Source organism: Podarcis liolepis, assembly GCF_965112155.1.
Source record: "Podarcis liolepis genome assembly, chromosome: 2".
Classification (NCBI taxonomy): domain Eukaryota; kingdom Metazoa; phylum Chordata; class Lepidosauria; order Squamata; family Lacertidae; genus Podarcis; species Podarcis liolepis.
Genome location: NC_139555.1, coordinates 124,456,415 through 124,484,058, shown reverse-complemented (window position 1 = coordinate 124,484,058; position 27,644 = coordinate 124,456,415). Strand labels below are relative to the sequence as shown.

Below are 27,644 nucleotides of genomic sequence, written 5' to 3'. Positions count from 1 at the left end.
AACATTAAGGGACTTCCGGGTTAGCGCCAACGGCTAATGGCGGACTCCCTCCAAGCTCCGGAGGGAATCGGCTCCGCAGGATTCGGGTCTTGCCGCTGCGGCGACGCGGGGACCCTTAAAAATCACAGGCGAGGTAGCCTGTGAACCTGGCGACTCAGCGGGCACCATTTGCACCCCCCGACCCATGAAGGAGCCTTTTTAAAGGCTTTGGAATGGGGGACGGGGTGAATGGCACGGTGCTGAGAGTCTACTGCTTCTCCTGCGGAGTGAAGCCGCATGCCATGGCCGGAGAGCACTGACTTCTTCTTGTGAACAATTGGACTTTAAAGCAGCAACCTGTGAGTACTACGGAAATAGGATTTCTAAAGAAAAAATTTTTTTGAATTAGGCACGATCGGTTAAGATGCAAACAGGAAGTCCATCTCCCCGTCTTGTAAATAATCTAAAGCAAGGACTAGCTAACTAAAGTTGAGAGGATTTTTTCCCTTTTATTGGCTAAAAGATATTAATTGCACGATTTGGCAGTTTAAGCAATTTTACTGGAGGATAAGAGCTAATTTTCGGAGCTGAGGTGCCACCCCCCGTGACCCGGGAGTGATCCGTGAGAGAGCCTGTTGGAGAGATATTGAAGAGTTTGACAGCTGTCAAATTAGCTGTCAAGACGGAAAAAGCGAGCTTTGTTTTCTATTGTCTCTGCTGGTTATATTTGTTACAATTGGGCTATACTTTGTTGAAAACAAGGAAGAACTGACACAAATTAACTTGATTGTTGGATTTGAACTGGAATGAATACTAAGTAACCAAAATCCCTCTAGAGGGGGTTTTGGGACATTACAAGAATGGATGAAGGAGGCAAAACTCAAGCTAACTTGGACAGAGTTTTCTTTCTTTTGGGAAAGTTACAAGGCCAAATTGATGTTTTGGCTACCAACGTTGCAACTCTGGACTTAACAGTAAATAAGTTCATTGAATTTGATAAGGATTTGATCCAGGAAGCCCAAGCAGCTGGACAAGAGGAGAAAGTTGAGAACTTTGAGAGTGTGGAGAAAGAGACACATGTTGTTTTTGAGGAAAAGGAAGGAGGAGATATAATGTTGCAGATGGCAAAGGAGAGCCAGAGGCCTGACATGATGGTTATAAAGGAAAATAAGAACTGGATGATGAAAATCTGGTCTGAATTGGTGATTGAAGAATGGAGAGATCTCTCAATGTGGAGATCTGAAGACCCAAGGATTACAAATTTGATTAAGGTGAAAGTGGGAGCTTTGGGGACATTTGGATTTGAAAGGAGTAAGAAACAAGATTTGGACTCCACTTTTAAACATGGAGGTCTGGCTGGAAGAAACATTGTCCTCATCGGGCTAGAGCATCTCCGAGATCTGGTGTTTAACATTAAGGACTATCAAAAAAACCGGCAGAGAGGAACTGAGAGACAATTAAGAGCCTCGGACGTGAGATCCCCAGGCTGATAGTAGATTAAGACTGATGGACACTTGTTGGGGATTGAAACCGGGAAAGGGGATGGGGTGGGGTTTGGGGATCCAAAGGGTGTATAATTATAATTCGTCTTTTTATTTTTATTCTGTTTTGTTAATTGTATGAAAAATGGGGAATTCATGCAAGGGAATTTGGGTCGACTTTAGAAAAGGGATTTAAGAATGAGTACTAATGTATAAAATTTGATGTTTATAAGGTAAAATCAGTTTTTTATAATGAATTAAACATAAAAAGGTTAAAAAATTGGGGATAAGAACTTGTTGAACTAACAATTTGAATTGGACTATAAGAAGGGGAGGTGTGGGGAAGTCAGGGAAATATGTTACTGAAAAATAAGGATTGTAAATTGTATATGTTTTTAATTTTTCTTTTTCTTTTTTCTTTTTGGCTTTTTAATTTACTAAAATGGAAAATCTTCAATAAATATCTATTAAAAAATAAATAAATAAATAAAATACAACATTAAAACTTTAAAATGCAGCCTCATCACAGGAGGAGAAAGGAAAAAAGAAAGAGAGGGAGGGAATCAAATTGACTCCAAGCCAAAGGCCAGGCAGAACAACTCTGTCTTACAGGCCCTGTGGAAAGAAATCAGATCCTGCAGGGCCCTGGTCTCACCATTTTGTCTTGTTCTTTGTGTGCGTGTGTGTGGGACTGTAGTTGGTCAACTGTCTGAGATTTGTCCTGGAACCACAGCAAAGCACTCACCTCTTCCTTTGCTTCCTGGGCAAGTTATGGATACACTGGTCCGACTCTTCATGAAAAAACCCAGTTCCCCTTTTTCTACCAGATGGCCCCAAATGTAGATGCCCAGAATCTGCGGATTGTCCAACTGCTCCTGAACTTCAGATGGATGTGGATTCCCATATTGCATGGGAAAGTTGTTAAAACAATAAGAATAATTTATTTATACCCCGTCCGTCTGGCTGGGTTTCTCCAACCACTCTGGGTGACTTCCAGCAAAATATTAAAATACAATAATTCATCAGATATTAAAAGCTTCTCTAAACAGGGCTCCCTTGAGATGTCTTCTCAAAGTCAGACAGTTGTTTATTTCTTTGACATCTGGTAGGAGGGCATTCCACAGGGCGGATGCCACTACCGAGAAGGCCCTGTATCTTCACTTCCTGCAGTGAGGGAGACAGCATAAGACCATGGGAGTTGGACCTCAGTGTGCAGACAGAAGGATGGGGGTGGAGACACTCCTTCTGGTATACTGGGCCAAGGCTGTTAAGGGCTTTAAAGGTGAACCCCAACACTTTGAATTGTGGCCAGAAACGTACTGGGAGCCAATGTAGGTCTTTCAGGACTGGTGTTATGTGGTCTCGGCAGCTACTCCCAGTCACCAGTCTAGCAACCTCATTCTGGATTAGTTGTACTTTCCAGGTCACCTTCAAAGGTAGCCCCACATAGAATGTGTTGCAGTGGTCTAAGTGAGTCCTCAACACCAGCCCGCCCCGTCACCCAAGAACAGCACTTCTGTCTTGTCATGATTCAACCTCAATCAGTCACCTGCCATCCATCCTCCAACCGCCTCCAGACACTCACACAGGACCTTCACCGCTTTCACTGGTTCCGATTTAAAAGGGTTAGAGCTGGGTATCATCCGCATACTGATGAACACCCAGCCCAAACCCCATGAGGCACCCCACAAGTGAGAGCCCAGGGGTCTGTACACTAATCCCCCACCACCACTTTCTGAACACGGCCCAGGAGGAAGGAGGGGAACCACTGTATAACCCTCAGCTCCCAGCTCCTCTAGACGGTCCAGAATGATGTCGTGGTCAATTGTATCAAAGGCCACTGAGAGCTCCGGCAGAAGCAGGAAACAGCTTTCACCTTTGTCCTTAGTGCGCCGGAGATCATGGACCAGCACAACCAAGACAGTTTCAGTCCCAATATGAGGCCTGATTCCCGATTGGAAGGGATCCAAATGGTCCCCATCCTCCAGGCATGCCTGGAGTTCTTCAGCAACCACCAGCTCAATCACATGAATTTCTTCATGGGAAGCTAGACGCCTCTTGGAAGAGAACATTTCTTATACACTTCATGCCCTGTACAGTGGTACCTCAAGTTACACACACTTCAGGTTACAGACTCCACTAACCCAGAAATAGTACCTCGGGTTAAGAACTTTGCTTCAGAGTGAGAACAGAAATCGTGAGGCAGCAGCAGGAAGCCCCATTAGCTAAAGTGGTGCTTCAGCTTAAGAACAGTTTCAGGTTAAGAATGGACCTCCAGAACGAATTACGTTTTTAACCTGAGGTGCCACTGTATGAATTCTTTGATGGTGGATGAGACCTGCCCTCTTTCTGAAGCTCTTCCCACACTCCAAGCAGTGATAGGGTTTCTCCCCTGTATGGATTCTTTGATGGGAAGTGAGATGGGTCTCTGACTGAAGCTCTACCCACATTCCAAGCACTGATATCAGTTCCAAGAGCGGTTGCTGAACAGCTTGGTAGGTTTCTGGATGAAACATCTGCTTTGGATCCATTCCAGTCCGGCTTCCGCGCTGGTCATGGGACCGAGACGGCTCTGGTCGCCCTAACAGATGATCTCCGTAGGCAGCTGGATCGAGGCGGGTCGGGGCTGCTGATTCTTCTAGATCTGTTAGCAGCCTTTGACATGGTCGATCACGAACTCCTAGACCACCGCTTTGCCGACGTGGGGATCCAGGGCACAGTCCTTCAATGGCTGCGCTCGTTTCTCTCTGGTCGGGGACAGAGGGTGGCGCTTGGGGGGGGGGAATTGTCATCGCGCCACTCCTTGGTGTGTGGAGTGCCTCAGGGTGCAATTCTCTCCCCGATGCTTTATAACATCTTTATGCGCCCCCTCGCCCAGCTTGTCCGGAGTTTTGGGCTGGGTTGCCATCAGTATGCTGATGACACCCAACTCTATCTGTTGATGGATGGCCATCCTGACTCGGCCCCAGACACACTGACCAGATGTCTGGAAGCTGTGGCTGGATGGTTACGTGGGAGCCGGTTGAAGTTAAATCCTTCGAAGACAGAGGTCCTCTGGCTGGGGCGGGACGATATTGGATTGAGGGGGCAACTCTTATCTCTTGCGGGGGTGCAATTAGTGCCAGCACCGTCCGTTAAGAGTTTGGGTGTAATCTTCGATACCTCCCTCTCTATGGAGGCGCAGATTACAGCTATAACAAAGGCGGCATTTTTTCATCTCCACCAAGCTAAGCAGTTGGCCCCTTATCTCTCTCCCCCTGACCCAGCCACTGTGATCCATGCGACGGTCACCTCCAGACTGGATTATTGTAACTCGCTCTACGTGGGGCTGCCCTTGAGACTGACCCAGAAACTCCAGCGGGTGCAGAATGCCACAGCGAGACTCCTTATGGGGTCTTTGCTGCGAGATCACATTCATCCGGTACTATACCAGCTGCACTGGCTCCCGGTGGAGTACAGGATCAGGTTTAAGGTGCTGGTTTTAACCTTTAAAGCCCTATACGGCCTAGGACCCTCGTACCTACGGGACTGCCTCTCCTGGTATGCCCCAGAGAAACCTACGGTCTGCAAATAATAACATCCTCAAGGTCCCAGGCCTCAGAGAGGTTAGGCTGGCCTCAACTAGAGCCAGGGCCTTCTCGGCTGCGGCTCCAATCTGGTGGAATGCTCTGTCACAAGAGACTAGGGCCCTGCGGGACCTGACATCTTTCCGCAGGGCCTGCAAGACAGAGTTGTTCCACCAGGCCTTTGGTCTGGGCACAGCCTGACTCCCTCCTCTGGCAACCTGCACAGAATTTTGCTTAATTGGTTGCCACCAATTTGATTTAATTAATTTTTATAATGAAATATTTTTTAGATTGTATGACTATTTTACTGTTTGATTATTTGATTGTTGTTAGCCGCCCTGAGCCCGGCTTCGGCTGGGAAGGGCGGGATATAAATAAAATTTATTTTTATTATTATTATTATTATTATTATTATTATTATTATTGATAGGGTTTCTCCCCTGTATGAATTCTTTGATGCAAAGTGAGTTTGTCCTTCCGACTGAAGTTCTTCTCACATTCCGAGCACTGATAGGGTTTCTCCCGTATGAATTGTGTGATGGGAAGTGAGATGGGTACTCTTACTGAAGCTCTTTCCACATTCAAAGCACTGATAGGGTTTCTCCCCTGTATGAATTCTTTGATGCGAAGTGAGACTGTCCTTCCGACTGAAGCTCTTCCCACATTCCAAGCACTGATAGGGTTTCTCCCCTGTATGAATTCTTTGATGCGAAGTGAGACTGTCCTTCCGACTGAAGCTCTTCCCACATTCCAAGCAGTGATACGCTTTCTCTCCTGTATGAATTCTGTGATGAGAAGTGAGACTGTAACTGTGACTGAAGCTCTCTCCACATTCAAAGCACTGAAAGGGTTTCTCTTCAGTATGAATTCTTTGATGGGATGTGAGATGGGTTCTCCTACTGAAGCTCTTTCCACATTCAAAGCACTGATAGGGTTTCTCTCCTGTATGAATTCTTTGGTGGGAAGTGAGACTGTAACTGTGACTGAAGCTCTTTCCACATTCAAAGCACTGAAAGGGTTTCTCCCCTGTATGAATTCTTTGGTGGGAAGTGAGACTGTCCTTCTGACTGAAGCTCTTTCCACATTCAAAGCACTGATAGGGTTTCTCTCCTGTATGAATTCTTTGGTGGGAAGTGAGATGGGTGCTGTGACTGAAGCTCTTTCCACATTCAAAGCACTGATAGGGTTTCTCTCCTGTATGAATTCTTTGGTGGGAAGTGAGATGGGTGCTGTGACTGAAGCTCTTTCCACATTCCAAGCACTGGTAAGGTTTCTCTCCTGTATGTATTCTTTTGTGGGAAGTGAGATCCCCACTCTGACGAAAACTCTTTCCACATTCCAAGCACTGATAGGGTTTCTCTCCAGTATGAATTCTGTGATGCAAAGTGAGTTTGTCCTTCCGACTGAAGCTCTTCCCACATTCCAAGCAGTGATAGGGTTTCTCTCCTGTATGAATTCTGTGATGAGAAGTGAGATCCCCACTCTGACAAAAGCTCCTCCCACATTCCAGGCACTGATAGGGTTTCTCTCCAGTATGAATTCTGTGATGCAAAGTGAGTTTGTCCTTCCGACTGAAACTCTTCCCACATTCCAAGCAGTGATAGGGTTTCTCTCCTGTATGAATTCTGTGATGATAAGTGAGATCCCCACTCTGACGAAACCTCCTTCCACATTCCAAGCACTGATAGGGTTTCTCTCCAGTATGAATTCTTTGATGCAAAGTAAGACTGTCCTTCCGACTGAAGCTCTTCCCACATTCTGAGCACTGATAGCCTTTCTTCCCACTGTGAGTTCTTTGGTGGGAACGGGAACTCTGACTGGAGCTCTCTCCATACTCCCAATTTTGATTTGGCTTCTCCACTGTGTGGATTTTGTCATGGTCTCCCACATTCTTCATTTCCAATTCATCACCACCTACAACAAAGACAGAAACTAATTAGATCCTCAGGAAGAAACGGAGCCCCCAATTATTGAACAATGCTAATGAAAATTTGTCAAAGAGGAAGAACAGAAGATGTGAGATCTTTCTACAGAGGCCGTGGCCTTTGTCGACCAGCATTTGTCGATTTTTGATTTGATTTGATTTATTACGGTCATTGGCCCATAGCTAAAACAATACATCAAGATTTATCCATAAACAAACAATTTAAAACAATTCCAAGTTAAAACACCCATATAAAACCAATTTTACTTCAATTAAGTAAACACCATATACAATAAACTCCCTCTGTGTCAACCGTAATTCAAATCCCTCGGGGATATACGTCTTAGTTCTGGCACTTATTGATGGTTCTTAAGTTTGGCTAAGCTGTCAGAGTCATACAGTGATCCATTTCTCCTCTTATGAAATAAGACATTAATCAGGTATCTAGCGATTGCAAGGGATCTATTTGAGTCTTCGTCGTTTAATAAGTATATTATTTGGGCTTCCTGAGGTCTGTCAGCAATTCTCGATAAATATGGGGCCAGAAACTTGGACCGTGGAGCCGAATGTAATGGACAACAGAAGATTATATGGTATAACGATTCTATAGATCCACTTTTACAGTCACAGAGGAGTGAGATCTGTCCGTTGGAGAGTCTGTTACCCAACACATTTGATGGGAAAACATTTGTCGACCAGCATTTGTCGACCTCTTTTCTAGGACGGATTTTTGTTGCCACAATCATGAAATCCACTCCAACTCTAACATTGGTCTTCTCTTTAAAAAACGGGCAGAGGCTAAAACAGAAACCCAAACCGGACAGAAATTACCTCAACTTCCCTAACAACTCTGTGTGTGAATGTTGCCTCCAAGGTGCTATGGAAAGGGTGACTGTCACTCCAGAAGGCCGTTTTTTCAGTTAGGTCTGGTCTCAACTGTCGAGTGAGAGAGAGGTTTTCTGTGAGAGCACCTGCTGCCTGTTTTATGCTGCTATGTGCCTCAGAAAAAGTCTGTAAAGTCTTATATAGATAGAAGCACTTGTAATTCCCTCTTCATACCTAATGTAGCAGCATTATTTGATGTTGAATTATTTTGGATTTCTGAGCTTATTGTCTTGAATAAAAAATGGAATAAATGTAGAAATAATCAAAATCAATACATAATAGATATAGATATATTAGATATAAGCACATGCAAATGTGTTTTAGTATATCAAGTAATGTAATGTGTTCTGTATAAACTCTAAACAGAGAATCTTGTGGTGTTTTTTCTAGAATAAAAAAAAGCTATGTTTTTCAAGGGTCAAACAACCCAGGGCAACCTCCACACATATAAATACCACAGAAAATGGGTTTGGGGCCCACAAAATCCAGAAAACCATGAATAATCCAGAAAGACAGGTGCAGAGTTGTAAAGTGACACGTTTTACCTCAGAAACTGACATTAACATTTTGACCTCTTTGCCAGTGTACTCTTAATTATCCTCTCAGAAACATTTTTTAAAGGCAGATTGAAAAGTAGAAAGAAATTTTTAGGATGCACATAGGAAGTTTTACACGGTGGAATAGGAGAATGAGAACAGTGTTATACAAATTTGAAATGATACAATGTATTGAGGCAGATGTCTTACTGCCAGAGAAATTCTTCACAATTTAGGGAAAGTTTATAAATTTAGAAGATGTCATCGCAATTTTATAAGAAACTTTTTGGTCTAAGACATGAAGAAAAGAAAGATTGCCAGAGTCATGTGACAGAATTGTAACTATCATTGAAAAGTTAAAGCTGACAGAATATTCTATGTCTGAAGAAGAGAAAGGGAGCTATATTGTAGGATCTTCTGGGGGGAATGTATGTATGGAATTTAAAACTGATCTTATGATCCAATGGGGAGCTTTACCAAGAGTGTCCAGGATCCCACGATTCTCCTCCTTGACTTCCTCATGCAGAGTTCGTTGCTTCTACTGCTGTGTGATGGAGCAGTAAGTTTCTTGACACTGGTAGGGCATTCAGGTCACGGCACTGGTATTAGACATTTTGAGCTGCGAATACATTGTGGTGGCCGGGGAGCTGTGATGTATTCCTAGCTCAAATTCCCTGCAGATGACAAAGGCGCAGGCAGGCAGGTGGTGGAGCCCAGAAAGGTGCTCACCTTCTCAATCTCCGCCTGCCTGTCTGCCTCCCCCCACCCCCAGGGTGAGCAAGCCCCAATACCTCTCTGGCTCCATCCCTCCATGTCCCCATCTCCCCTCCCCTGGAACTCACCAGATCTCTCTGAGAGCCCTAGAGAGGAACGCTCAGAGGTTGTGAGGAGGGATGCAGGAGACAACCTGACCAGGTCAACCGTCCATCTTCCCCCTTCCATCCCCGCTAGCTTTGCAGGATCCATCTCTTTCATCCTTCCTGAAGAGTCAAGGAGCCAAAACAAGCTGCAAGGTCCTGGGAGATAGGAAGAAGCAAAGGGAGCCTCAAAGGCCCTGCAGGGAAGAAGAAGAGAAGAAGATGAAGCGTTTGGATTTGATATCCTGCTTTATCACTACATAAAGGAGTCTCAAAGCGGCTAACATTCTCCTTTCCCTTCCTCCCCCACAACAAACACTCTGTGAGGTGAGTGGGGCTGAGATACTTCAGAGATGTGTGACTAGCCCAAGGTCACCTAGCAGCTGCATGTGGAGGAGCGGAGATGCGAACCCGGTTCACCAGATTACGAGTCTACCGCTTTTAACCACTGCGCCACACTGGCTCTCACTGGATTCTCCTGCCCCTGGAAAAGCACAAATGGGGCAGCCCCTTCCCAACAGAAACCCCATTTATAAACATTTCCAGTGGTTCCAATTTCCTCTGTTTACTCCTCTCCCCTCTTCGTAAGACCGGCATGGTCTGCACAGTAGAGACCTGAGAATAGATCCCATTGAACTCAGTGGGGCTTATGGAAAGAACTTGGGGCAAAAACCAGGCACCATCTTGTCCCCAAGCCTGAAGACTGCAACACCAGGCATGCTTATCTATGGTATCATAAGGCAAAAGTTCATAAAAGTTTTCATAGTCATAAAGAGCTGTTAACTGAAACTGACAACCAATTAAAATTAAAGGACTTTGAAGAAGTAAGACAAAATGTAATAGACTGGTTACACTATTTACAACTAAATGAAACTTTTAAAAATCATGAAAAGAAAGGATTTAGTTATCTAATGTCAAGATTTCAGAGAGTAATAGTAGAAGGTAGTATAAAACAGCTGTCAAAAATGAACGATCTGCTTTTGGAATGGGACACCAAAGAGGACCAGGTCAAATGCGTTATGATAAAATGGGCGAAGGATGTGGGACATAATAAATTAATGACGGACTGGCTTTGGAAGTTAGATTTGGAAGTTAGGCCACCGAGGCCACATAACACCGGTCTTGAAAGACCTACACTGGCTCGCAGTACGTTTCCAAGCACAATTCAAAGTGTCGATGCTGACTTTTAAAGCCCTAAACGGCCTCGGCCCAGTATACCTGAAGGAGCGTCTCCACCCCCATCGTTCTGCCCAGACACTGAGGTCCAGTGTCCTTCCGGCGGTTTCCTCCCTGTGAGAAGCCAAGTTACAGGGAACCAGGCATAGGGCCTTCTCGGTAGTGGCTCCTGCCCTGTGGATTGCTCTCCCACCAGATGTCAAAGAGAGAAACAACTACCAGACTTTTTGAAGACATCTGAAGGCAGCCCTGTTTAGGGAAGCTTTTAATGTTTAATAGATTATTGTATTTTAATATTCTGTTGGAAGCCGCCCAGAGTGGATGGGGAAACCCAGCCAGATGGGGGGGTATAAATAATAAATTATTATTATTATTATTATTATTATTATTATTATTATTATTAGTTTTAAATTTTCTGGTGTTTTGATGGTATTTGTCCCCGGTTAAATTAGCAAAAATGTACTTCTCACTCGCTGGATCAACACTTTGTTGTGGTGAGTGGGCTTGCACGTTCCTATGAACCTTGTGAGTGAAGCCATCGGGAATCTTGTACTCCCAGCAGGATCACCCTAGTACTTTCCTAATAATAGTGGAAGTGATGCAGAGAGTGACTCTTCTGAATATTCCTTGTATACCAGTAGTATACAAGGAATCTTTACAACCCCAAGTAGCTGATTCCCCAAAGCATCTGCCCTGCAAGCAAAAGAAACCTCTGACAAGCACTTGAAGAAGCCCAACCTGGAAACAGGGCCCCATGTGCTTCCCCATCTCAGAAGTCCCACCTGGCCCTGAGGGAACCGGATTCGCAGGAGAAACAGTTCCCCTCTCCTCTCCTCGGACAAGTGAAAGGAAGTCTCCCCTGCTGAAGAGATGGCAGCCCTGCTTGCCTGGAATTCACATATTGCTGACCACGCTGCACTGATTCTCCCAGTCTCCTCGCTAGAACAGAGGAGCAGGAACATGGTGGCACAGCACCTTCTCCCTCGTCACAGAAGGAGACACAGTTACAACCATCTCAAACCAATGCGAAGCTCTTGCTCCTGCAAAAATTACCCATAATGCAACTGCATGTCAATCAAGTCACCTAGCTTTTATCCTGGAATGAGGCCGGGTGGTCTGCATCCAGCAGAAATCCTTGTTTTAAAGACTTTCATTCCCACCATTGCATCATAATGATCCTGAAAACATGGACAGCGGATGAGCTGTTACTCAATGGATTTCATTCATTCTCAACTGGGGCAGATCTAGGGGTAAAGCGTGGAAGAGCGAAAGGGGGGCTGGGGGTCTTAGTCTCCACTACCCTACGTGCCATTTCAAGCCCTCTCCCCTCATTCAAGTCATAAGCCAGGGCAGTTTTAATCCAATTCAGCCACCAGGCCCTCTTGGTAATTCACGCTGATGTGACCCCGATGAGGCAGAAATATCAGATCAGAAACTTGTGGGTTGAAAGGGAAATTTATACCACTGACCTTATTTTGCTTAACCAAAGGCATCTGTAGTTTTAGGAGGGGATCTCAATGCCAGATTGGGCCCTAATGATCATGCCCTTTATGCACAGCACAAATGGTCTCCCAACCGTGAAGCCAGTGGATTCCTCCTCACCCGTTGTTCCAAAGATCAGAAATCAAACTTTGCAGGCATCTGCTTGGCTCAAACAGCATTCAGGCTAAACCTCTACATCTTAAATGGTGCCCTTGAAAGTGACTATCCTCTCTGGCTCCAGAAGGAGAGCTATAGACCAGGGGTCAGCAACCTTTTCCAGCCATGGGCCGGTCCACCGTCCCTCAGACCATGTGATGAGCCGGACTATATTTTGAAGAGAGAGAAAAATGAACGAATTTCTATGCCCCACAACCCAGAGATGCATTTTAAATAAAAGGACATACAGTGGTACCTCAGGTTACATACGCTTCAGGTTACAGACTCCGCTAACCCAGAAATAGTCCCTCAGGTTAAGAACTTTGCTTCAGGATTAGAACAGAAATTGTACTCCGGCGGCATGGCAGCAGTGGGAGGCCCCATTATTATTATTAGCTAATGTGGTACCTCAGGTTAAGAACAGTTTCAGGTTAAGAACGGACCTCCGGAACGAATTTAGTACTTCACCCGAAGTACCACTGTATTCTACTCATGGAAAAACCACGCTGATTCCTGGACCGTCCGCGGGCCGGATTTAGAAGGCGACTGGGCCGCATCCGACCCCCGGGCCTCAGTTTGCCTAGCCCTGCTCCTGACAATGTACTCCAAACCTGCCTGGTGTTTTTACATGAGCAGAATGTGTGCTTTTATTGAAAATGCATCTCTGGTTATTTGTTCCCTAGACTAGATATAGTTTGCTATATAGTTTGGTATACAAAGTACGTCCTGGAGGCTGACATCCGCATAAACGACCAAACTGATTAAAGAAAGAAAAAAGCTGAGAAAAGCGATCCAATCATAAAAGATCTCGCTCCAATCGCCCTGCTACAAATGTAGCGGTTTCTGCTGTCTCCTGGTCTCCTTGATCTGCCAGGAGAAAAGACACAGTAGCGATGCTGGCCAAGAGGAAGAAGACCCTTCCTCCTCCTCCTCCTCCTCAGCTCTTGATCGAGACTCCAGGGCTCTCTCTGCAGGCTCCCCCCTCCCCCCCGGGGCCAAGCAAGAAGAGCGGGGCAGAGCCCTGGCCCCCGCGACCCCCCCCCGACTTGGCGCCCCCCAGGCACGATCTGACCAGCCCCCCAGGCATCCTCCCCTGCAGCCCCTTCTCCCCATTGCACCCGGAGGGAGAGGGAGGCGAGACTCACCCCCAGGCAGCTCTTGCAAGAGAGAGAGGGAGACGGAAGCAGCCCCTCCGCTTGCAGGCGGGAATGGCGAGGGAGGGGCTTTGGCTCGGGAGGACCTTGCCCCCCCCCCACGCCTCCACTTCCCGTACTCTCTAGAAACCCAGCTCTGTGCCTTTTAACCCTTGGCAAGCCGAGCACAAGCGGAGCCCCGCTCTCTCCTCCTCCAAGGCAGGAGCCCAGGAGGAGCCGCTAACCCAGAAATATTACCTCGTGTTAAGAACTTTGCTTCAGGATGAGAACAGAAATGGCCTTGGATCCTAAGCCTATGTAGCAAATGCTACATAGGGAGTACTCTTGGATACATCTTTGTCACTAGAGACCCACGTGTCCTCTAGGGCTGTTTGTGAACAGGAATAGCCTGACCACTGGAGCACTGGAAAACGTGGAGCTGGACTGCTGCAATGCACTCTTTCTGGGGGCTGCCCTTGGGTCTGGTCCAGAATCTTGTGGGTGCAAAACGATGTGGCCAGATTGTTCTTGCGAGCTTTTGGTCAAGAACATCTGGCACCACAGCCCCCCATTTGGAGGAACTATCCACTTAATACTATTTTCTGCTTCCTGCAACTTCCATTCCTGATCCACAAGAGGACCTCTTCTCTTATTCCAGGGCTACTAAGCTTACCCAGGAGGAACCTTGATGAAAGTGTCAGGATGCGGTGTCTCTCCCCCACACAACGTGACTCCAGCAGTTAATTGTGGTCAAGGGTCTGGAAACAAGTCTCAGGAACGGTTGAAGGAGTTGGGTATGTGTAGCCTGGAAAAGAGGAAACCGGGAGGAGATGTGATAGAGCAACTTAAATATCTAAAAGTCTGTCCCATGGGAGATGGAGCAAGCTTGTTTTCTCCTGCTCTGGAAGGTAGGATCAGATTCAATGGATTCAAGTTCCAAGGAAGGAGATTCTGAGTAAATGTCAGGAAGAACTTTCCGACAAGTAAGAGCTGTTTGACAGTGGAACGGACTCCCTCACCTAAGAAGATTGTGGACTCTCCTTCCTTGGCGTGTTGGACAGCCACATGAATGAGTTAAGATTCTCCCATTGCAGGGGTTTGGACTAGATTGCTCTCCCGGCCCTTCCAACTCTACGATTCCCTGAACAAACTAAGCCCAGGAAGGATGGAAAAAAGCTTCAGTGATAAACAGAAATCCTACAAGAGAGGAAGAAACCTTCAGAAGGATGTTAGCGTAGAAAATGTGGAAGATTGTTCAGGTAGAGATCTCATCATAGGGACATCCGTGTAGAGAGAAAAGATGATTACTTGCACACTGTTTTTTAAAAGATGTACTTTAAATACTTCGTCATTGATTACCGCACCCCTTTTCCTTCCAAGCTGCTGCTGTTAGAGATGCATTTTTTGTTACGGCTGTATGGGAGATAAGCAGGTATTAACTTACCTTAGGAAGCATTTTTTCTTATACAGGTGGGAACCATTGCGCGAGCGATAGATTGACGTGCGTGTGCAACCCACACATCGTTTTTGGCCCCAGAAGAGGGGGGGGGGCGACATGGGCTTTTGCACGACCGCTGCTGTGCAATGACCCAGAATGCAACCCCCGTGCAAATGGAGAGTTGCCTGTACAGTGGTACCTCTGGTTGCAAACAGGATCCGTTCCGGAGGCCCATTCGCAACATGAAAAGAGCGCAACCCGCAGCATCGTGTCTGTGCATGAACAAGCGGCGAAACCCAGAAGTAACCCTCTCCGGTACTTCTATGTCGCCGCAGGACGTAACCTGAAAGAATGTAACATGAAGCGGACATAACATAAGGTATGACTGCACTTAAGTTGTGTTGTATTGCAGAAATAAAGGTATGTTGGGTGTGGATGACTGCAATATGAAAGAATAAATTTAAAATCCAAGCTGACCTTTCCACCCTATGCTGGCCCATGTCAAAACAGGGCAGCTGCTTCTCTGTAATCTTGCAAACATGTTTTCTCCAGCTCTGCATCTGCTCCTCAAGCCACAGAGAGACTCCAGAAGGTTGCCAGGGCGATGCTTCCCTGCAGGCGGTGAGAGGGATAGAGCAAAAAGTCTACATCACAAATGAAAAGTGGCTGTGCTCGTCCTTCTTTCCCTCGTGCTTTTAGGACACCCCAAACGGGCTAGTTTTAAATGTCACCACAAACATATTTTTGAGGGTGGCGGGTTGTGCACAACCATCTCATCCCCCTGCAATCCCAAGGGATGTGTTAGAGCGCCCCAACCTTCCAGGTGGCCCCTGAAAGCCTGTTTTGGTTTAAGAGAGGGATGAAGCTAATATTGTTTTCAGGGTGGGTTGCTTGGACCCCCTATGTGAATTTCCTGTTGTTCTTGATGACAAGGAATGGGTTTCAAGTCCCTCTGACCTATGTGGCCCCTTCAGCCCCCATTTTGGTTTAAAGGCCCAATGAACCTGAATGTTTTGCCTGGGATGGGCTGTGAGCACTCAACACAACCAACTCATCAATTCTTTTCTTTTAATAGTTTTTATTTGATTTTACAAGTATAAGATTATAACAATACAACCATACATATCTATATTTAAAGATCTCTCCAAATCTTTGGACTTCTCACCTTCCCCTCCAGTGGTTTTCAAATGCATACTGTTCAATAGTCCATATTTTACATCACTCCATAGCAATTGCAATCCTGCTAATGTTTTCATCTGCTTACAGTGGTCATCAACTCATCAATTCTGATCAGGAGAAATGGGTTTTGATTTTCCCCAATCTTCCACATGCTCCCTGAAACTCCCCCCTTTTCTAAAGTTAAGGGCCCAATGGAGCTAAACATTTTTGTGGGTTTCATGCTCTCTATAAGCGTGGTCTGTTGCATGTCCCCACAGCCATCTATGGGTCCCAGACACACAAGGGTCCTGAACACAAAGTTCCCTAGGTCCCTGTGTATATGGTCTGAAGGAGCAAAATGTTAACAACACCTTGCTGAGGCTGTAGAGAATAAGCAGAGGCCTAAATATAGGACAAGTGGCTTATTACACCAGAAGCTTAACATGAGTCAACAGTGTGATGCAGCAACATTTTAACATATTAAATAATAATATTGATTACCAGCCCTCACTGTAAGGTCCCTGCATGGCTCACAACATATTAAAATACAGCATTGATTTTTATACAATCGGGGGAAAAGAGAACAAATTTTAACTCTAATAAAAATAATGTTGAAATCCTGGTCTGCTTCAACAGAAGTATAGTGTCCAGATCAAGGGAAGTAATAGTCCCACTCTATTCTGCCTTGGTCAGACCACTCCTGGAATACTGTGTCCAGTTCTGGGCACCATAAATTAAGGAAGATATTGATGAGTTGACAGGCATGGAGTGGAGGCTAACCAAGATGACCAAGGGCTAGGGAGGAATGGGGGAGACCACCTCTCCATCCTGACCCTCCCAGGGAGGAGGAAGAGGAAGACAGTATAGATTTACAACAGGGGTTTGAGGGAAGTCACAGCTCAGAGGAAGATGAGGGGGAAAGTTGGGAAATCATGGGAGAGCCAGAGCAACATCTGGCTGACACGTCATTAGAAACCATTCTAGACCCACCATCTTCCAGAACCCAGCGAGCCTTAAAAGTAGGAGAGCAAAGAACTCAAAGACAGAGGGTACTTAGCAGTACCCGTAGAGGAGGTGACGATGAATGAGGAAGTAGGAGAGCCAGGGGCTGGAGATTCACTTGGAGAAATAACAGGAGTGACAGTGGACATCCTTGTTCCATTCCAAGAATAATTACAAAAATTTGGTAATGTGAATTCCCTGTGATTTATGTGATCTATATCTTCCAAAGTATTAACAAATTTTCAGCCAAATTTCATAACTATTTCCATTAAGTTGGTTGGTTCTACATGATCAAATGAGGGTAATGATTTTTTTAATTGAAATATTATTTTTCAAGAATCTCACTTCCCTACCTTCTTGAAAAATAATATTTTAAGAATCAGATGCTATCTTTAGCTTTTGCTGTCAGGTGCTCCTTTGCATTCAAATCAGGTCTCAGCAAAATAATGTAGCATTTGGGAATGAAGATGCAGCCCAGGAGCCCAGCACTGGAGGCCAAGATGGAGAAAACCTGAACGGCTACCATGAATTTCCCTTTGGTGCTCAGGTAGGTGGGCACAAAGGACACCCAAACACTGCAGAAGACCAGCATGCTGAAGGTGATCAGCTTGGCTTCATTGAAGGCCCCAGGCAGCTTCCTGGCCAGGAAAGCCACCGTGAAGCAGATGGCAGCCAAGAAGCCCATGTAGCCAAGGGCACCATAGAACATGGCCACAGACCCTTCGTTGCATTGCAGGATGATCTCCCCAGGCTGGGAGTGCATGTCAGAGTCTGGGAATGGTGGCGAGATCCCCAGCCAGATCATGCAGATGACAACTTGGACACAAGAACAGGAAATGACAATGGAGTTGGCCAGACTCTTCCCCAGCCATCTCCTCACCCTGTTTCCTGGCTTGGTGGCCAGGAAGGCCAGAACCACAGTGATGGTTTTTGCCAACACAGAAGAAACAGCAACAGAGAAGATGATGCTGAAGGCTGTTTGTTGGAGAAGGCAGGTCCCTTTCCTTGGCCTCCCAATGAACAGGAAGGAGGACAAAAAGGAAAGCAGGAGGGAGACCAGGAGGATGTAGGAGAGGTCCCGGTTGTTGGCTTTGACTATGGGACTTTCTTTGTATTTAATAAAGATTCCTAAAACAAAGCTTGTGGCGAAGGACCCCAGTAGGGCAAGGGAAAGTAGGACAACCCCCAGAGATTCTTCGTAGGCTAGGAAGGTGATATGATTGAACACACATTGATCTCGGTTCATGTTTGGATGCTGATTTTCTGGGCATTTTTTGCAATGGTCTGCATCTGCGAGAGAAAGAGAGAGAGTAATGTCTACTACTCTGGATTCGGCCAAGCCCTGAGCAATATTCAGCCTCTTGGGAGAGATTCAGTTGTTGACCAAGTCAGTCTGGGGCAGCCACAGATCACTTACAGGTGTTTCATTAGGTTTTTCTAAACATTAGCTCTACCCCGAATAAATTTGGGACAGATTCCAGGGCTGGAGATCCCCAGCTTGCCCTCTGGCAGGTTGGGCTGCTTGGATCCCCCTATACTAGGGCCAAAAGGAGGATCAGGGATCTGTGCAGAAGTCTAATATCTACCGTAGGTCCATAACAATCTCCCTTCTTAAGGACCCTGGGACAGTTAAGTCTAGTCAAAGGCAACTATGGGGTGCAGCGTTCATCTCGCTTCAGGCCAAGGGAGCTGGTGTTTGTCCACAGACAGCTTTCTGGGTCATGTGGCCAGCATGACTAAACCGCTTCTGGTGCAAAGGGACACCATGACGAATGCCAGAGGGCATGGAAACATTTTTTACCTTCCCGCTGCAGTGACACCTATCCATCTACTTGCACTGGTGTGCTTTTGAACTGCTAGGATGGAAGAAGCTCAGAGAGAAACGGGACCTCAGCCCGTCGCGTAGTTTCAAACCGCTGCCCTTCCGATCAGCAAGACCAAGAGGCTCCGTGGTTTAGACCTCCCTCCTTCACATTTGATCATATTTATATATATATGATGTTGATGATGATGATGATACATTCTAGAACAATATAATAAACTATAATCATAAAAAGAGATTGATGATGATGATGATTTGAACCACCCAGTTCTCTCCCACACATGAAGCATACCAGCCTGATCCTGCCCAAAAATGGTTTTGAGAGATTCCTGACTGAACGCTTCTCTCTTCCCCAAGGCCAGCCTTTCCCTTGGAGTCGCCCACCTTCCTGAGTGGAGATGGTCTCTTCTGCACAGTGAAGACATTCATAACAGCAAAGAGGCTTCCCTTCCTGAATCACCTTGACGGATCCAGGGCGGCAGCTTTCCACACACCTGGAAGTAGGAATGGTCTAGGCACAAAAACGAAGAGCGTCAATGAGAATTGTTCTTTGAGGGATAGTATCTGCTGTAGCATCTAGACTATAGCTTGAAACTAAGCATGTCCCATCACCAGGGACGCCGACTTATAAAAAATATTGGGCGGGCCCATACCGGGGTCCATACTGGCGGCAGGATGGCAGTGGTGCTTTTGCATGCAAGAACCGGCCTGCCCTCCCCAGGCTTCGCGCCGGGAGGCGGCCACCCCCTCCTACCAACGTCACCTTAGCCGAACCCAGAAAAAAGCCCCGCTCCGGCGGCAGGAACTCCTGTCCCCTCCATTCTCCCCTCACCCCGGTCCCTCGCCGGCGACGAATACGCCGTTCCTCGGCCCCGCGGCTCCATTCCTTTCTAAAGTCCCGCCGCTGGGGGTCTTCCTCTGACTGACCGACCTGCCCGCCCCTTCTCAGGAGCTCCCGGTCACTTTGGGAGGCGCACGCCGGAGTCCCCTGCGCGGTTTTTGGCAAGGTGCCTAATAATTTTCTTAAATTATTGGGGGGACTCTGCCCCCCCAAACGAATTTTTGAGGGGGCTCGGGCCCCCTCAGGCCCCATGGAGTCGGCGCCTATGCCCATCACTGTCCATTACATGAATTATTCATGATGAAATTCAGGAAAAAACAAAGGACCTCCATTAAATAAAGTTCTGTATATTCACTACTAATAAAATTCACGTAACAACCGAAAAGCAAGGAACCCCCCTTTCCCCATACACACACTTTAGCAGGAAGCCTCCTTTGACACCCAGCTGAGCAGAGGAGCTGTAGGAACTATCTTGAACAACAGCCCAGTGCTGGAGTTGACAGGCAACTGAGGGCAGCAGCCCACAGAATAGGGAGCACTTATTAGAGCTCATAGAAAAGACAGCAAAATGACAGGCATCATTCCCACTCCCCGTCACCTGATTGAGCCACTTGGGCCACACAATGGCCTCCCGGTCGATGGAGCACTTCAGGTCTGGGGATCCCTGTCTGTCGATACTCCCAAACTTCACTCTGAGGACAGATGTATTGGGGAACACCACCCAGTTCACAATGTCCAAGTCAGCTGCCAGCTCCCCATTCTCATCCAAATACACTCTGTCCATGGAAGAATTGTAGAACTGGGTGTTTCCTAGGAAAGGGTGGAGCTGGAACAGAAGGAAAGATGAGAGCATTTAGAATAAAGGGAAGCATAGGCCCCTGTTTTGCTAGCCCATAAATGGAAAGTCAGCAAGGTCCCAGCTAAAGAGGATTGGCAACTTAAGTGGACAGAATATGCAGAAATTGCAGATTTAACATACAGAATAAGAGAGCAAGAAGAAGATACACTGAAAGAAGAGTGGAAAGCATTTATTGAATGAAGTAGGGAAGTGTGCTCCCCCCGGACCCCACTCCCCACTCCGCGATATCCCTACATCTCCCCTTTTCTGTCTATCAAAGAGCAGATCCCGAGTCCACCTGTGCTGTGTGTATAAAGCCGGGCTTACTCCAAATTGGAGGAGTTTATAATGCCGGGAGTAAGGTGTTAAGCCAAATTTGATAAGAAGCAGCGAGTGCCATGACGCAGAGACCAGAGCGAACTTTGCAGAGTTGTAAAATAGTAGGAATACATTGCATACAACAATTGCAGCAAATAAGGCAGGTGGTAAACATTACAGCATAGGTGACGATGTGTTTGAGTCATAGAAGATCAGGAGGTCAGCTAGTGAGGCTAGTTCCACCGATTATGAAACATTCATTGGCAAAGGCAGGAATGGCATGGAAAGAAACAGCATGGAGCCATCAGCAAGTTAGGCAAATATATGGCAGCAAGTCTGTGAGGAAATGTCTCTGGTTGTTCAGGCTCGAGAGAGCTGATATTGTCCAGCAGGAACAAAGGCTTGATGTCACCCAAGTGACTGAAGCGGCTTCTTCCTGGTCTGCACTCGATGGTACTTTACTGGCATCTCCCATAGGAAGCTGGAAGCTTGGAGTTGGACTGGAGCTGGACTGGTCAGGCCATGATGCCAGACCATGCTGGAGAGCGAATTGCACACACTGAACTGGAACTCACAGGAAACCTGTAGGGGTAGAAAATAAAGCATAGACCCGCCCCCGGGTGGTCAGGGGCCACAAGGCCACGCCACTTCAGGTCCGCTGCAGATCCGGTAGCTGTTGATATAAAAGGTTGTTAGCTCGAGGTCCTTGGACTTGTGGAGATGTCTGTCTGCTGGTGCAAACCTGTCTGAATCGAAAGCAAGATGGTTAAATGAAAAACTGCAAGGTGTTAGATTTATTCTGGATGTTGCCTAGGGCCTACACTTCTCCCCCTTTCCTAATGTTTTCCAAAAGTGTCTTTGGGGAGTAATTGGCCCCTTCCACACTTGTTTAACCTGTGGAATTACAGGGACTACTGTGGGTAAGAGAAGTACCCCATTGGATGCAGGATTGCTGGAAAAGATGGAAGCAATAAACAGAAACAATAAGCAGGAATGTTAAGCGCTTGGGCTTGGCCCATAACAATACAGGCAATCATTTGTTGCGCAACCTTTGAGTTTTTATGAACCCTGGAAGGGTTTCACGTGTGGACTGTGGAATACGGCTTAAAAATGCACAGTCCCTTGGCCACAATTGCAAGGCTTCTGTGTCGCTAGGAGTCACAGCATGTGGAAATGCTTGAGATTACATGGAGCAATGTGAGCAAGCTTTGAGATTAAGAGACTGAGCCAGCTGGGCTCTGGCTGGCAGTAAAAGTAAACGAAATTGTTCAGCTAACTTTTTTCTTAGATGAAAAAGCATCAAAAGTTCTACCAGTCTGTAAACAAGCCTTGGTTGCTAAGTTACGCAGAGGCGCATCCGCCCTCTCATTTCCTGCAGAGAGCGAGCTGTGCAGGTTACGCGCAAGGATGTGGTTTACCACAAAAACTTACAGCGTGCTAGCTGATGAGACGCACACAGCACAAAAAGAAAAAGACTCAAATAAGATTTTAATCTATGATTTGAATTATCGGTAATCAATGAATCAATTGATAGGCATATTGTGAATCCAGCACCAATTTGCAGGGTGTGGCTGAAAAGCTTAGAAAACTAAAATCAAAAACAGCAATTTCCGCTCATTGAGGAGAGGGAAACAAGTTAAGGTGGAACAATTTAAAACACATCACTCTACAGTTCCAGGAAGTTGGTTCCAGCACTCCCCTCCCCCGTACCCTGTCAGTAGATGGCTTCGGGGGATGGGTGCTGAGTTCAGAGAGAAACGCGTAGGTGACAGGCAGGCAAACATCTTGGGTAAGTTAAAATATTTAATTCTCTTACAAACTGCGAGAGCAATTTGCCAAAGTACAGGATGTTGCATTAAAATGACCACATTGGCTTGGTGGAAGGGGCAGTGCATTAAGCACAAGGTCAAAGCCAGTGAGCTGTAATGCTCAAAAATGGTCCTAATAAGATCTGTCACAGCTTCAATGTGGGAGCATTTTGGGATGAATGGTGGCAAGGTCCAGCTATTCCTATAATGTAGACTGCTTTTGTGTCTGTGGGACGTAAAGCACGTTTGTGGGATTGTGTGTGTGGTGACTAAGATCTCTAAACGCAAAGATCTAACAGCGTCTGATCCATCTATAAGCGCTGTGCCAGTGAGGCATTTTAGTTCAGCAGAACATGTGCAATGGCTAGCAGTTATGGAAATACCCTCTGAAAGGGCTTTTGCTTCTCTTTGCAACTCAGCAGAGGCTGAAATTGTGCAGTGGGTAACTTGTAAAGGTTTGGAAAATTCTAATTGGGCAACTAGAAGCAGATTTCAGGACCTAGTCGGAACCTTAAGTTGCTCTGCTACCAGGGCATATAAAGCATTTAATTTTTTGCCCTGAGATTGGTCATTGGTCCATCCAAATAGGCTCTTGCGTCAGCCACTTTAAGGGCAACACTGAGACAAAATCAGACATGATTTCAAGGTTTGAATTTGGCTTCTGTAAAGCACAACTATAGAAGAAGCCGGAAGGGTGGAAATCCCCCTTTTTCGGTGAGTGTCTGCAAATGCAAGCATAGAAGGGGGGGGAAAGCTGTTGAGCAACAGACTCCCGTTAGCAGAGTCTGTGGCCACACTTGTGTTCTGAAAACCTATGTAGACAGAATCAGTTGTTCCTTTTGCAGAGATTACGTGGGACTAGTGGAGGATCAAACCCACAGTTCCAGGGGAAAAGATACCCCCTGGCCTGAGATGGGAATGAGATGAACCTCCCCAAGCAAATGAAAAAAACGATGTCTTCCTGCATAATTAATTACAGTAAATTCATAAGTAAATTCAGCCCCGCACTGCCGTTGGTGGCAGGTTTTTCAAAGATGTTACTGGCTGTGGGGCTATCTGAACAGGAAAACATTCCCTCTTTTTTGGTCCTGGGTCAGAGGGTGACCCGATTACTGGCTGTTCCCTGGGTAAAACAAAGCAGCTACAAGCAGACTAGCTTTATGGGCTTGAAGGGCATGTAGGGCGCATGCAGAAATCACAGGAAACTTTTTCTGTAGCAATTGAGTTTGCAGGTTCACAACGACTTTCTTAAATGCCTGCAAATCGCATGCAGCAATTAAGGGGAAATACTTTTGAGGCAGTTGACTTTGCCTGTCCAAAGTACTAGACTGTGCTCCTCCTGCCAGATGTTCAAGGAGGCGGCTTTGGGCAGCATGCGTACGGGCTTGATGCTCTGCAGCTTGGCGAAAAGTACTAAGCCAAGTGACAAACTGGCCAGGATTCAAGAGCATGTTCATTACAGATTTCCAATCATCAGGAGTCAATGCAAGGTTTGAGGACTTATCCTCTTCCAGTCCACATGAATGGGTGCTGGTCAAAGCCAATTCATTATCAGCTTTTTCCACCTTTCTGATTACAGAATAAGGCAGAGGGTCCCAACAGCTAACTTGTTGGTCGTGAGCGTCCGGTGCCCTTGCGGCTGGACTCAGCATGTTTAGGTCAGCAAGCCCTTCCACAGTTAGGTGAGAAGATGCTTTTGCCTCCTTAACCATTTGCTCTTCAGCGACGAGATTCTGAACCTTTACCGACTCAAAAAGCACCGCTGGATCTGCCAAGCCAGGCAGACTTGAGGGCTGAAATGAAGCATCAGAAGAAAGTTTTTTGGGTTGAGATACAAGAGAGGATTGCTGAGAACCCTGATAAACCACAGCTGCAGCTGTTGGTTTCTCAGGCGCTGGCTGCATACAAGCCAGCCTCAGCGGAACTGCAACTTCCACCCTCGTCAGGGCGGGAGCAACAGATGGGTTGAGAAGAGAAAGAACAGGCTGAACTTCTGCAGGGCCGAACCGCTGAACCGCATCTCTGCAGAAGTGCCACGTTTGAAGCAGTTGCACTGGTGATCGCAGCGCCGAGTGCAGGGTCTGCCCTATTTGCTCCCAGTCCCTGAGCCGGAGAGACCCGCTCTCTGGATACCAGGGACACCGGGCATCGATTTCCTTCAAGAGAGCATCAAATGCTTTGGAGGAATAGGGATGCCGTGCTTTTGAGAGCAAATATTGGAGATCTTTACGATGTTGCAATCGTTGGGCAGAAACGTAACCCCCCATCTTCCTTCCTTCGTATACTCACCGGGATCCTTTATAGAGGATGCTGGGACGCGTCTGAAACCCTTGCCGGGCGAAGTGAGTAGTCTAGCCCCAAAGACGTTGAGCGCCAGATGAAGTGAAGGCCCAAGACAGGTGTTGATCATGATGTGAGCTGCGCACAGGTGGTCTGAAGCGAGCGAGCGAGCTACCACCATTCCTGTGGAGCCTCTTTTTATTGAGACAAATATGCAAGCCAGGCAGATACATTTTTGGGCTGTGACCTTTACACATCTTCCGTCTTGAGATTGTGGGGTGGTACGAAGCTATTTTGGCACCTGTTCCACAGCGTCATTTTCCCCTTGCACAGTGTATGACATAGGAGACAAAAGTCTCATGGAAAAGGATTACAGACAGGACACCGCAAACTGCTGAGATCACGAAAGGTCATGCAGAGGTGGAACAATGTACCAGACAGCTGTGGCTTGTCTGGGGGGGGGTTTCCCTGCACCCCAAGGTCACGCGTGCAGGCAGACTGTGGCTGCATGCTGGTGGGGAAGTGTGCTCCCTCCGGACCCCACTCCCCACTCCGCTATATCCCTACAATTGAATATATGGAAAATAACAGTATACAGCTGAAAACGGTGGCAGCCTTAAGACAAATTCAACCCCGTAAATAATGTTTGATGGATGTAAAAGGAGAAAACTGATTTGAATGGTTATAGCAAAATATACAGGAGTGTATAAGATGTAAAATGAACCATGGAAAGAGAAGAAGGAAAGTCATCAGATATTTTAGAGTTTGTAAAATGTTTATTTGGAATTGTTAGATTGAAAATTTAATTACAATCTGATCAATGTCATCTCCCCTGCCCAAAACAATTCCAACTTGCGGGGAAAGGAGAATTGGGCACATGATGGGAGCAGTTGCTCGAGGAGCTGTGCAATGAGGCAAGAATAAGAATAGCAAACAGAAATGAAAAATGTATATGTATTAAGGAAAGTTTAAAATGGAAAATGGGTAATGTGTTTTGCAAACTTTGGGGTTTTTCCATAGTAGTTTTTTTTCTAAAAGGCTCTGGGCTCTTGCTGAGATTAAGATTAACTAACTGGTTGCTCTTCTCTGCTAGCTAACATGTGAGTGTTGTAACCTTAGATCATGGGGTGAAGGTATTGGGTTGCAAAATCTCCTTTTTGAAAGGAGTTGCCTTTTTGTCTTTGGCTCCCAAACTCAATAGAGTCAATATGTAAAGGAAGCTCTCCTGAAGGTAAAGCAAACAGCCTGGAGGCTGAAAGGCAGGAGAGAGAGAGAGGGCGGGAGGGAGGGAGGGAGGGAGGGAGAGAGAGAGAGAGAGATCCCGAGCCTGTGTTGGACAGAATGATGTTCTCATTCTGTTATAAATAGTTTGTGAGTAAAGAGTGAATAATATTTCTATGCGCCTGGACAATAATTCATTTCCAAAAGGAAATGAATGCTTCCAGTTCTTATGCTTCCAATCGTTTCAAACTGCACAATATTCAATATCTGCAACACTACAATCGATTGTCATGCTCAGGTGTGATGTCTATGAAGGGAAAGAAAATACCTGCCATGGCTGTAGCCTTTGAAGTCCCATTCTCTCAGTTCCCCTCTGCTTAGATCTAGATGAATATGCAGCATTTAAGGCACGAGCCACGGCTTGCAGAGTGTTGTAGATCCTGTAGCTGTCTAGAGAGAGGATTCTTTCCAGATCATCTTGGGGAAGCCTCTCCAGTTTCCCTCTCTCTCTGCATCTTGTCCGGCCTTTCACTGAGAATGCATGCTTTAAATAAAAACAATTAAAAGCACCCTCCCAAAACTTCTTAATACCAGAGAAAAGGGTGGAAAATCACCGTATTTTGCCCCTTTACTTGTCTCAGTGAAGAAGGAAAATATACCATGGATGTGTTGGAAAGATATGTCATTATACATAAGCTCCAGGGCGACATCCCACAAAACTGTTGTGATGAAGATTTCCCCAACAATGAATTTCATCACTGTGTCAAAAAACTGTTGTATAATGAGTAGCCCATCTAAGAAATAAGTCATTTCCCCGTAGTAAACAAATACATGCACTTGCCTCCACTTGCGGAATGGAAGACGAGGAATGTCTACTGCATTTGTATTCAGTCCTTGGATGCTTAGTGAGATGACAACACAGACACCGCTCTTGATGAGCACGGGTGTCAAGCTCTTTAGGAACCTCTCTCCATTGCCGGTGTCTGGTGCAAGGAGGCCAATCAACGTCCATCGGAAGTGCTGGAGCAGCTTGACAATCCTTGGGTACAGGGCTTCTTCTTTGGGGACCATCCGGTAGAAAAAAGGGAAATGCCTCTTATCATTCCGAACATGAGAGACAAAAGCATAAGTGACCTGGGAAGAGAAGGAAGATTTGGATCTTGTTTGATTTCAGATCAAAGCCTAAATATTTCTAAGCCCAACATGAGATTGGGAAGATCTTAGGAAGGAGGAAGGTCTATTGGAAGGACCCTTTGGTGGGAACAGTGATTTCCTTGAAGTTTGTGGCAGCTGTAAAGAAGGCAAATTTGATGCTAGGGATCAACAGGAGGGTAGTTGAAAATAAGACTGCCAATATCATAATGCTGTTATACCTCTCTCCATTCCTACCTGTGGGATTTTATAGATGCCCAACACGTTTGAAATCTGGATGGAGTTTTGAGAGTCGGACCCTTCGAGAACAGCCAGTAAGTTAGTCTGTTTACCACAGCTGTAGTTTGGAAAGTTCAGCTGCCCAATTGACAGCATGTCTAGCAAAGCATCATAGGTGACCCTTCCATCAAAAAAGTTCTCATGGATGCTGTAGCCCAGGGTGATGTTGGGTAACAGCTTCTGATTCTGGTTGATCGCTTGAATGGCATACAAGAAGGAGAGGAGCTGCCAGTACTTTGTGGGTCCTTTCCTGGGGGGGAGAAATTATATACATGCCAGCACTGTCCAAGTAATATTTCTGTTCTACCTCTA

The 27,644-nt window shown here is 46.2% G+C and overlaps 2 protein-coding genes across 2 annotated transcripts; both read right to left on the bottom strand.

Annotated features, from left to right (window-relative positions):
- Positions 1 to 2,140: 2,140 nt before the first annotated feature.
- Positions 2,141 to 13,252, bottom strand: LOC310701511 (uncharacterized protein). Its single transcript, XM_083492515.1, has 5 exons — positions 13,188 to 13,252; positions 11,187 to 11,343; positions 9,214 to 9,425; positions 5,585 to 6,940; positions 2,141 to 3,888 (listed from the first exon to the last, which is right to left on the bottom strand). The coding sequence occupies exons 3-5, from the start codon at positions 9,344 to 9,346 to the stop codon at positions 3,716 to 3,718; spliced, it is 1,662 nt and encodes a 553-aa protein (XP_083348641.1). The 5' UTR covers positions 9,347 to 9,425; positions 11,187 to 11,343; positions 13,188 to 13,252; the 3' UTR covers positions 2,141 to 3,715.
- A 3,823-nt stretch (positions 13,253 to 17,075) lies between these two features.
- On the bottom strand, positions 17,076 to 26,391 carry LOC310701703 (vomeronasal type-2 receptor 26-like). Its single transcript, XM_083492987.1, has 4 exons — positions 26,230 to 26,391; positions 20,035 to 20,262; positions 18,980 to 19,106; positions 17,076 to 18,063 (listed from the first exon to the last, which is right to left on the bottom strand). The coding sequence occupies exons 1-4, from the start codon at positions 26,257 to 26,259 to the stop codon at positions 17,153 to 17,155; spliced, it is 1,296 nt and encodes a 431-aa protein (XP_083349113.1). The 5' UTR covers positions 26,260 to 26,391; the 3' UTR covers positions 17,076 to 17,152.
- Between the last annotated feature and the right edge of the window lie 1,253 nt (positions 26,392 to 27,644).

Coding starts and splice junctions, on each gene's coding strand:
- LOC310701703 (XM_083492987.1), bottom strand. CDS start 26,259: ATGGGACTTCAAAGGCTACAGCCATGGCAG. Junction 20,263..26,229: donor AAAGGCTACAGCCATGGCAG/GTATTTTCTTTC, acceptor CTTCTGTTCCAG/CTCCACCCTTTCCTAGGAAA. Junction 18,064..18,979: donor GACCATCTCCACTCAGGAAG/GTGGGCGACTCC, acceptor TTTCTCTCGCAG/ATGCAGACCATTGCAAAAAA.
- LOC310701511 (XM_083492515.1), bottom strand. CDS start 9,346: ATGAAAGAGATGGATCCTGCAAAGCTAGCGGGGATGGAAGGGGGAAGA. Junction 6,941..9,213: donor AGGGCTCTCAGAGAGATCTG/GTGAGTTCCAGG, acceptor TCTTTGTTGTAG/GTGGTGATGAATTGGAAATG. Junction 3,889..5,584: donor TGGAAAGAGCTTCAGTAAGA/GTACCCATCTCA, acceptor AGCTTCAGTCAG/AGACCCATCTCACTTCCCAT.